This window comes from Diadema setosum, chromosome 15 (assembly GCF_964275005.1).
Source record: "Diadema setosum chromosome 15, eeDiaSeto1, whole genome shotgun sequence".
Classification (NCBI taxonomy): Eukaryota; Metazoa; Echinodermata; class Echinoidea; order Diadematoida; family Diadematidae; genus Diadema; species Diadema setosum.
The window spans coordinates 35,875,109-35,885,183 of NC_092699.1; the positions used below are offsets into that span (position 1 = coordinate 35,875,109).

General features: G+C 37.3%; 1 protein-coding gene across 1 annotated transcript; it reads right to left on the reverse strand.

Annotated features, from left to right (window-relative positions):
* Window positions 1-1,218: 1,218 nt before the first annotated feature.
* Window positions 1,219-6,792, reverse strand: LOC140238715 (beta-4C adrenergic receptor-like). Its single transcript, XM_072318612.1, has 3 exons — window positions 6,042-6,792; window positions 3,431-3,678; window positions 1,219-1,344 (listed from the first exon to the last, which is right to left on the reverse strand). Exons 1-3 carry the CDS (start codon window positions 6,790-6,792, stop codon window positions 1,219-1,221), a joined length of 1,125 nt encoding a protein of 374 aa, XP_072174713.1.
* Window positions 6,793-10,075: the final 3,283 nt, after the last annotated feature.

Below are 10,075 nucleotides of genomic sequence, written 5' to 3' on the forward strand. Positions count from 1 at the left end.
TACTCTCTTAGAAAAATCGAGTGAAAATATTCACTCCTAAAGGAGTGAATACAAAAAAGAGTGAATTTAGAGTGAATTTGGAGTGAATTTGGAGTGAAATAATGTTCATTTTCACTCGTTTTAGAGTGACCTCAGGGATCACTCCAAAATCTTCGATCTCACTCTATGTAAGTTCACTTTTTTTGTGTGTATTCACTCCTTTAAGAGTGAATATTTTCACTCGATTTTTTTAGAGAGTAAAGTGTCAAAACGGTGTCTATTTTTTCTTATATTTTCTTCCTTATCAAAAATTCGTGTCATTTTGTATAAATGAAGGCATCGTGAGGTGCTCTACAATTTAAACAATATCCCTGTATTTGTAGTGCAATAAGCCATTCTAAAACATAGGATGAACAACACGAATAGGAGATAATAGTCACTAACACTGATATATATATATATATATATATATATATATATATATATATATATATATATATATGAAGAGTTTGTTTGCAAAAACCGATAAGTCCATATTTGCCAAATGGAGATATTTGCGATTAAAGGTCAAGAAAAATAAAGAGAATAATAGGAAAATGTTTGCTTCTTTTGACCATAACTTCAAAAATGTACCTTTATATGTAGTGACCAATGTATCATTTAAAAGGTATTATTTCGTACTTTATGACAGACATCGTACTTCAAAATCTTCAAAAATGGACTTATCGGTTTTTGCAAACAAACTCTTCATATATATATATATATATATATATATATTTAAAGAGAAAAACAAATTGACAGATTTGTAACTTTTATATCCTCATTCCACAGAGATTTTCTCAACTGTCACTCACTGGAGGAAGAGGTTGTTGTTTGCGGCCACACACCGAAGTGTATCGGACTGCAGTCTGATGAATCCGACTCGTGTTGGTCGATTATCAGGTCAGTGTTAGACATGCCGGTCAGTGATCCGGTGAGGCATAATCGTCAGGTGAGGATCACGTGCGATATGTCTGACACTCACCTGATAGTTGACCAACACAAGTCTGATTCATTATAGACTGTGATCCGATACACTTAGGTGGGTGGCCGGAAACAGCAATCGTCGCTTCCGACGAGTGACCGATGAGAACAAACCTCTGTGCATGGAATGAGGGTATTCTATAGTGTTAATATTGTTGGTTGCATTTACGCTGTCTTGCTCAGCCCAGATTTTTTGATTGTTGCACGACGATTTTCCTAGGATTTTTCCCCTCGTTTTGGCCTGCAGACCAGATTAATGATTCCAGCTCTGATGAGGGGATTCCCCGTCGCATAGCAGATTGGGTTGATGGCGAAACTCATGTGGCTGACCACCACAGCGGCCTGGTTAAAGACATTTGGTATAAGAGATAACAGAGCGGGAAAAAGAAGAGCTTGATCTCATAACAACTTAACGCCATTCTTGTGAATTTGATATTTTTGTGGCATAAGCTGTAAAAACAAATAAGATAACAAACAATTATTATGTGATGTTTTATCATACTTTTAAGAATGTTCCTTGTGATGAAACACGTGAGGTATGACTGGAGAAGCGTTATTTAGCTCTTTCTGACGATAAACTTACTTTAAAATATCTAAATATGGCACTTAACAGTGCTTAACCAGTTCTGTGATCAAGCTCTTCAGAGATACCACTAATCCTACTTCTAACACTAAACAGACAGTCTATTGAGAAGGGCGTTAAGTTGTCTGAAGCACTATGGGTTTAGTAGCAACTTAACGCCCTTATTCTCAACCGATGTCATAGAGATCTTCGTTTCATTATGATTACGACCATCAATATATCATGTGTACTACCAATACTGTCAAAATTATATTCCTATCCTTATTATCTTCGTTCTTCCAATTGCTGCTGGTGTTATCTATGATGATTGATTCCTGACATTATTCACAAACTTTCAGAATATCGATACCAAACTGGCAGGGAAATAACATGACAAATATCTTGGCATGTGATAAATAGCAAAAGATCGAGTACTATTTTAATCAATCTAACATGGTGTTTGTCTTCAAGGTAACAGTATACACGAAATAACAAAATATTATATCAAGAATGATCATAAATGAAAGCGAGAGATTATTAAGCAGAAGGGTGAAGATATTAGCTATGAGTTTTCTTCCATTTGTCTCCCTCTGTGCAGTTGAGTTATTCCAAATCTCAATTCGCTGTTGCGAACTTACATTTTAAATCGTAGTTGCGATTTTGCAAATTTTATTTGCACAGTGGGAAACAAACTGAAGGAAAACCATACCCCGACAAAGATTATAATAATCAAAATCATGACATAACATAATATTCTTTCAGTCATCCGGTGTAGCTTTTGTTTCGTTCCAATAGATCAAACGCTTCTTGCAACTGATTGATGATTGCCCTACATCGACGTAAAACGCTTCTTGTTCGTTGATCAGATAAACTAGTCCCTGAATTTCGAACGTCCATGCTAGCAGTAAAAAAAAAGAAATTAATTAATTTGTCATATCAATAGCAAAAGTATGTTATCTGCTGGTATAGATAGAAGTATAACCACATGCAATAGACCACGTATACGCAGCTTTCAGCAATGTCACAACCGTGTAATGAATTCGGGAAAGTAGAAATTTGACAGGCAAAAGTTATCACAACTTTACGTCGTTCATGTAAGGTACATATAAATGAAAAAGCCCATCTATAAACAAAATTGGTAAGGAGAACTATATGTTCTTTCCTTCTGTTTGTAATGCAGCTCTATTTACGATCTTTAAAACTAAAATTTCTTAGCCTTATTATGTTATTGTAGTCGACATTAAGTTGAGACAGTCAAGAGAAATTATCAAGTTTATCTCTGGAGAAATTTTGTTCCGATTACCCATGTACTTAACTTTCTGTTTTTAATTCTTGTTTTGAAAGATAGAAGTTTACTTTTCGATGTGTATAGTCTCGTCTAGCTAAAAAGAATTGGAAAAGTTTAATGACGATTTGTAGAATCGTGGATGTAGTACTGTACATAGCACATAGTTAAAGTTCGTTTTTCGGAAGGTTCGTAATTCCAAAAATGAAATAAGTTTCTTCACTCCGAAGGATCGATAATCCGAAAATTAAATAAGGTTTGTCATTCTAAAGGTTCGTTATTATAGCAATAAGAAGAAATACATCGTGATTCCAAAGTTTGTTGGTAACCGCTGTTTTTGTTTTTGTTTTGTTTTGTTTTGTTTTTTAATGATAGTGTCTTTTTTTTTTCATTTTCGCACTAACGAACCTTCTCAATAACGCCACAATAATTGTTCTGATAAATGAACCCATTTGATTTTCAGGCATCTTATATACGATAATACGGAATTTGTGTGTTTCGGAATGAAGTACATCACCCCCATAGAATATGCTACCAAGTAAACGAATCTCGAATCTTTATAGAACGAGCGTGATACTTACGTTGAAGACTCCAATCGAAACGCAGTGGTCGCACAACAAGTGAACGCTGTAAGCTATTATGTACGGCAGACTAGAAACGAGCAGGATAAAGAAGATCATCGTCAGGGTTCGTTCCGCCCGGTAGTAGCTCCTCTTCTTCCCACCTGCCGAGGGGTGCTGGTGGGTAGCAGTCTCAAGATCAACGGTTGACCTGTCAAACCGTACCGACACTGTAGCCACACTCTTACTTTCTAGGGAGTATTCTGTAACTTGATTGATATTGTTGGAGAGAAAACGTGTAAAATGTAATTACTGACGACATTTTTAAAGGACTAGTCCAGCTTCATAGACATGTACCTTGAGTGAATGCAGCAATATTAGTAAAACACATCAGTGAGAGTTTGAGGAAAATCGTACAATCCACTCAAAGTTATAAATTTTGAAGTTTCTGCTCAGTCACTGATGGATGAGAAGACTACCACAGCTTGTGATGTCACATGTGCAGAACAATTCAAGAGAATAAAAGAAAATTCAACATATTTTCACTTTAATCGCATAATAAAAGAATGCTGGGGGGCGTTTCATCAACGAGTTCGTCGGAGGTTTTCACCGACAAATTTGCTATCAGCCAATCAGACGCAAGGATTTCAGTAGCTTTTAACAGTTGTCAGTGTAAATCACTGACAAAAAGTTTCATGAAACGGTCCCCAGCTCTTTCCTCTTTCAGAAGGCAGGGGATATTACCCTTAACATACGTCCTTTAGTGACAAGTCAAGGAAATGTACACTTTTTCAAAAATAAAATTTGATGAAATTCTCTTTATATTTTCCTTATACGCAAATTGTTCTACGCATGTGATATCATATAATGTAGTAGTCTTCTCATCCAGCAGTGACTGCGCAGATACCGCGTCTTTAAAAATTCATAACTTTGTATTAAAGAGATTTTCCCAGCTCAAAAGCTGACTATATATTAACGAAAAACGATATGCGAGTATGTGGCATGTGTAAGGGATTCCTTATCATAAAGTCTTGAGTCCGTGCAGCATAAAGACAATCATTTTTACCGAATTGTCATATTTTTTTCAGCACAAACGATAACTAATTTAAATTCAAAACGAGATATTTTCAGTTTTCAATCAAATTGTTGTTTTTTTCTGTTTTCTTGCTTTAATCCTATACAATTATCCTGTCAAAAGCTGGATTTTTTCCCATTTCATAAAAGCGCTTGGAAAGTGATTCTAGCCCACGAAAATACTTGAAATGTTTTCGTGAACATGCAGCCAAATGGCCACGTTTAATTCAGTGCACTTCAATCTATTCCATACTTTTCATATCGGGTTACACAGTAAATGGTAAAACCACAAATCATTTTCGTTTCAGCACAAAATCACTCTGTCTATAAACAATAAGAAAAAATACACAAAAAATATACAGAAATTATGTTTACACACATAAGAGTAGTGATGGTGAATGGTTAATTTCGAAATTGAGGTTCAGATTGTACAAATATCTGAGAAATAAGACTGGACTTGCATTAAAGCATAAATGCATGAAATGACCGAATGGCAATACTGTAATAAAAATTAATTGATATTATTGAATTTTTGACGTTCTCTGGACTTCAATTTCCAGGAAAATAAATTTTAAAAATATATCTAGTATGAACATGATATGAATGCTTCATTCAACAAACGAACACACTTTTCAGAAAAGTGACATTGAACATTCCTTTAGTTAAAAAGAAAAAAAAATGTTACAAGACATATGTTCAGAGGCCGTTGTCCAAGTCAGGCGATTTGCTTATTGATAACGGTCTCCCCCACCTGTACACTTAAAGATATGTATTGAAATTCATGTATTATTTCAAATGATTGTATACTTGTAATGTGAAATCTTGTTTATATTTTCATGACTTGTGAATAATATGTTAAATATTTTGTACTTATTTTCTGTTATGTACAAGTGGAGAAACAAAACTTACTGAAACTGAAACAAACATATGCTGCAGTCTGATAAGCACACTTGGCATGTAAAAATTAAAAAAAAAGTTCAAGCTTTCCTCGAATTTAAGATTAAGATATTTTCAATCAAATGAACTTTCGGTTTTCTCGGTTTGTAATATCTTTTCAGTTTAAACTGCTCACCCTGATAAGGCTGTGAATCGAAAATGACTCTGACATTATTTATTTGTCTTACTATTTTGCTCAACTTCTGTCGGAGAAAAATTTGCAATAATTTTTTGTTTAATCTTTTACACAATTCTTGTTCGAAAGGGGGAAAGGGTGTTCAGTACAGTTTGCGCATTAAGGAGATAAAGGAGAATGTCTCACTACTCAAATTACTCAAATCATAAAGCTAGATTAGGCACATTATTATATGTTCTTCCTATATCATAATGAGAGAAAAAAAAAACAGATCAGGTTTAAACTTCCGTACTTTCTTTCTTTCTTTTTTCGAAAGTGGGTTCTTGAATACATTTCACTACAAAACAGAACAACTACATACGGAGTAAGATGATTTTATTTTCTTCATAGGCATTTGCAACATTTTTAACCTTTAGTGGGAAAATGAAATAACGGAATCATTTTTAAACTTGGAAAAATATTCCGATAATAGACACAATTACTTACCAGGATTGTTTGACTTAGTCTCTGTCGTTAATGACTTCTTGAACAATTTTCGACGAGTGATGATCGCATAGATTACCACGTACAACATGCCTGTTGTGAGAACAGGAACGTAGCGAGTTATCAGCATAAAATAGAGGCCTATACTTTCATTGATGCTGAATCGAGACAGGCACACTTTATCTGGAATATCGAACCCCCTGCCTAGCATCAATGGTAACGCATATAAGTAGAATGAGATGACCAGCACCTGACTGATGTAGGTCGCCAGAATTTGCCGGACGGCGTACGTCAGGCGTTTCATCCGGAGATGATGTAGAGGGCTCCTGATCGAGCGAAAGCGATCAATGGCGATGACGAGAATGAGCACGTAAATGACCTGCACGGTATAGTGGGCGACGAAGAGAAATATCTCGCAGCCAACCTTGCCAAACGGCCAGTACCCCAGGTAGGTGTTCACGCTTCGGAAAGTGATCTCGACACCGTTGCAGAGATCCGCCATCGCCAAGCCGACGATGAAGCTGTTCGTGTACGTTATCAGCTGACGGTTGGTCAGAATGGTGGCGATAACGAGGAAGTTTCCTAGGATTGCAGTAAGGGCAATCGCAACTGACAGGGTGCCGAAAAGGGACGAAAACCAAGCGCTAAAATTGGATTGCCCACTCTCTGTAATGTTCTCGAGATGATCGAAATTATTAGTGTACTCAGAGAAAACAATCTCTGATATACTCGATATATCTGTGACAGCTGACATCACGAACAAAATATAGAAATTCCTTTGATTTAAAAGGCACCGACAAGTTTTCCAATGAAACATGTGATATAGTCGATGAAAATGAGGAACAATCTTTTTGTATAATGTATAAGTAATTTACCTTTCTTTAATGTATATGTATTCTGCAAACGATGCTACGTAGCTGGCCGTTAGTGTTTCTTCATCGAATCAAGATGCCCATTAATGTGTAACAATTATCTCTTTAAAGACGATAGCCAATTTTGTTTAAAATATTGAAATGCTCTGGGTACGTAAAATGGAAGGTCCTCTAGCTGTACCAAGTAAAGTAAAAGTGATGCATTGAAAAAATTCCGACAAAGAAAGGAAAAGCATTGCTGGAGCTCTCCACGTCTGGTAAATAATCCCCTCTGGCTTGGAGCTTCCATGCTTTTATATCGACCCGAAGCTCCGGCAGGCCTTCAGCTAATACTGGTATATCGGAGATATACTCTGTATAGTGTAGCAGGGGGGACGCAATGACAATCCATCCAATCACATTTGACCGTGCTTCTAATAGCCTTTATATGAGGAGTGTTCATAGAAACAGCGTAGAGAGGGCAGGATTGAAGAGATACATCGTTGAAAACGCTTGAGAACGACTTAAATGACAAGAAAGTCTAAACATCCCAATTGATTACAAACACACACACACACACACACACAAACACACACACAACACTTATTTGGATTAAACTATATGTAATCTATATGTATATATATAAAGTATATATACATAATATATACAAACATACATACGGATATATAAACATTTATACTTTATCACTTGTGATACTTAACATATTTTTGTTTAAATTTGCTTTGAAATGCCTGAGATATCCGAAATCAAAGAAGTCCTGATAATTGATGGGACTATCTTTTATAAGGACTACTTTGTCTTCACTTTGTTTTTGGATATCTAAGCCATTTCAAAACCAATTTTAATCAAATAAACTTTTAATTCCTCTTAGAATTTTTTGCCGTTTAATGATTCATATGACATTTTCAATTATTTCACAAAGAGTTAAAATCTGAAGCCCCACCTCGACGAAAAACATATCCCTCTCTTTAAGCAAAAATATGTCTATATTTCAGTAAACCAGAAATTCATATCTGAAAGACACCGGACATTGTGAATCATCTTTTTTTTTTCCGCAAAGTTGCTAAGAATGCAATGAAGGTTTGTGAGCATGACAGCAGCACCCAACCAAAGGACAGACTGCTTTGAGTTCCCTTTCAATGGACTACTCTCTGCAGTGATGGTAAAGTGCCTTATGTAGGGACACAGCTGCCGTAGCCAGGGGATTCGAACCACGTATCTCGGATTCTAAGTTCGTAACAACATCCACTGAGCCACAACAGCGGCCCCTTGAAACGTGAAAGAAATTGATCTCATATGATGGAACCCAGTGGCCGCCATTTTAATGAAACGGGCGGTGATCTGGCTCCGTCGGTATAGCGCGTCTGCCTCCAAATCCAAAGGACCCAGGCTGGATTCCTGAGTCTAACTGTATTTGTATTTATTTATTTACCACTTGTGGGATGGATAGTCCTTTCGGATGACCCTTTCAGCAAATTGCTGTAGTGTTGTGTATAATCATGGAGCTACTAAATCATCCCTCCCCTCTATATCAGCAAGAGGAACAAAATACTCTGATCCCCGGGTAGGACGTAAAATGGAGGTGCAGTGTATTGGAGGGTCATGGCTCATGAACGTGTTGGATCCCACTTCATTCTGTCATCTGATAGCGCAGGGTGCAGAAGTCGGTGAAGTGGTCCCGCCCCACACCCAGCTAGACCCCATGGAAGACCAGCTATTGCAAATGAATATGGGCTATCCAGCCATCATCTCAGATGGAGAATTAAAGAAACAAGGAGGGGGGGGGGCACGCTAACATCGAAGGCGAAATGAATAATTGTAACTTCAAGGAAAAAGGCGCAAGAAAATACATATACGCTTAGACATTCATGACCCTAATGATTTTTTTTTTCGTTGTGTGTGTGTGTGTGTGTAATCGTGTATGTGTGTGTGTGTGGGGGGGGGGGGGGGAGCAAGCGAGGGACTGTACAGCGATTACCAGTCAATAGATGGCGCGATTCTGAGGGACTGCTGGCCAATGTGCGTAGTAATCGACGAACTAGTCGACTACACACTGGACAGCACCCTTCCAGAAGCTACCGACGGGTGATCAATGATAGTGGGTCGCATGATAGGCTAAAGCCCTGTTTCATACACACCCCACCGGAGAAATTGCTCTCCTCATGTAATGCAATAAATCAGCAGGAGAGAGGGAGGGGTACCGTTTGAACAGACCCACACCGAAAGTCTTCTCTGGGTAAGTTTTCTTCTCGGCGCCATCTATCGACGGGACAAAGCCGAAGAGTGCAATGTGACGGTTGACAATGCGTCTCGTTCTTGACAGCTGATAATGGAGCAATAGCAAATATCAAGACAAGTTCGATATAAAAGCAAATTACATGAACACAATGCATTCCGTAGCATGTACTTCTTAACCCTACCTAGGCCGGGCTATTATTTAGGTAGATGATAGAGCCGGGGGGCCTCCCAGGCCCCTCCTCCAGATCTCGGCCGTTGACCGCGCGATCGCGACGAAAATTGGCACACGCATTGCATATGACGTAGTCTAAAGTACCATGAAGTTGATTTTTTATGAAATTATCATTTATGCTAAATTATGCTAATTTATGCATAATGATGCATGAAATCAGACAATTTCGTATAAATCACTAAATAAAGCTCATAACAGGCACATTCTTTGTGTAAAATATTCTTTTTAGTGTCCTTAGCAAATATAAGAGAAAAAAATTGTGCGATCAGAAAAAATGTCCTAAGTATTTTACTGTTTTTTGAATTTCTTATATACAATGTATTTCTCTGTTTTTTCGACTTTATGTTTTTCATTGTTTTTTTCGATGAAATTTGTCCGCAACATTGATCCGAACAAGAAAATATGTTATTAATCGATTCTTATCAATAAAACCCCAAAATAATCATGCTTTTATGAAATTTGCCTGTAAACACAGTTTACATTGAAATTGTACACGAATTCACGTTTTTGAACAATATTTGGTCGGACATGCACGTACATATTTATGCGCAACTTCGGAACCGCGCGCCCGGGCATCACAAATTTGGTGTCAAAAGATGCGGGAGACTCAAAAAAAAAAAAGTCATGAAACGTCGTGGCGAAGCCTTTCGCGATAGCGATACATAGCGCGAAACGTCGGGGGGGGGGGGGGGGGG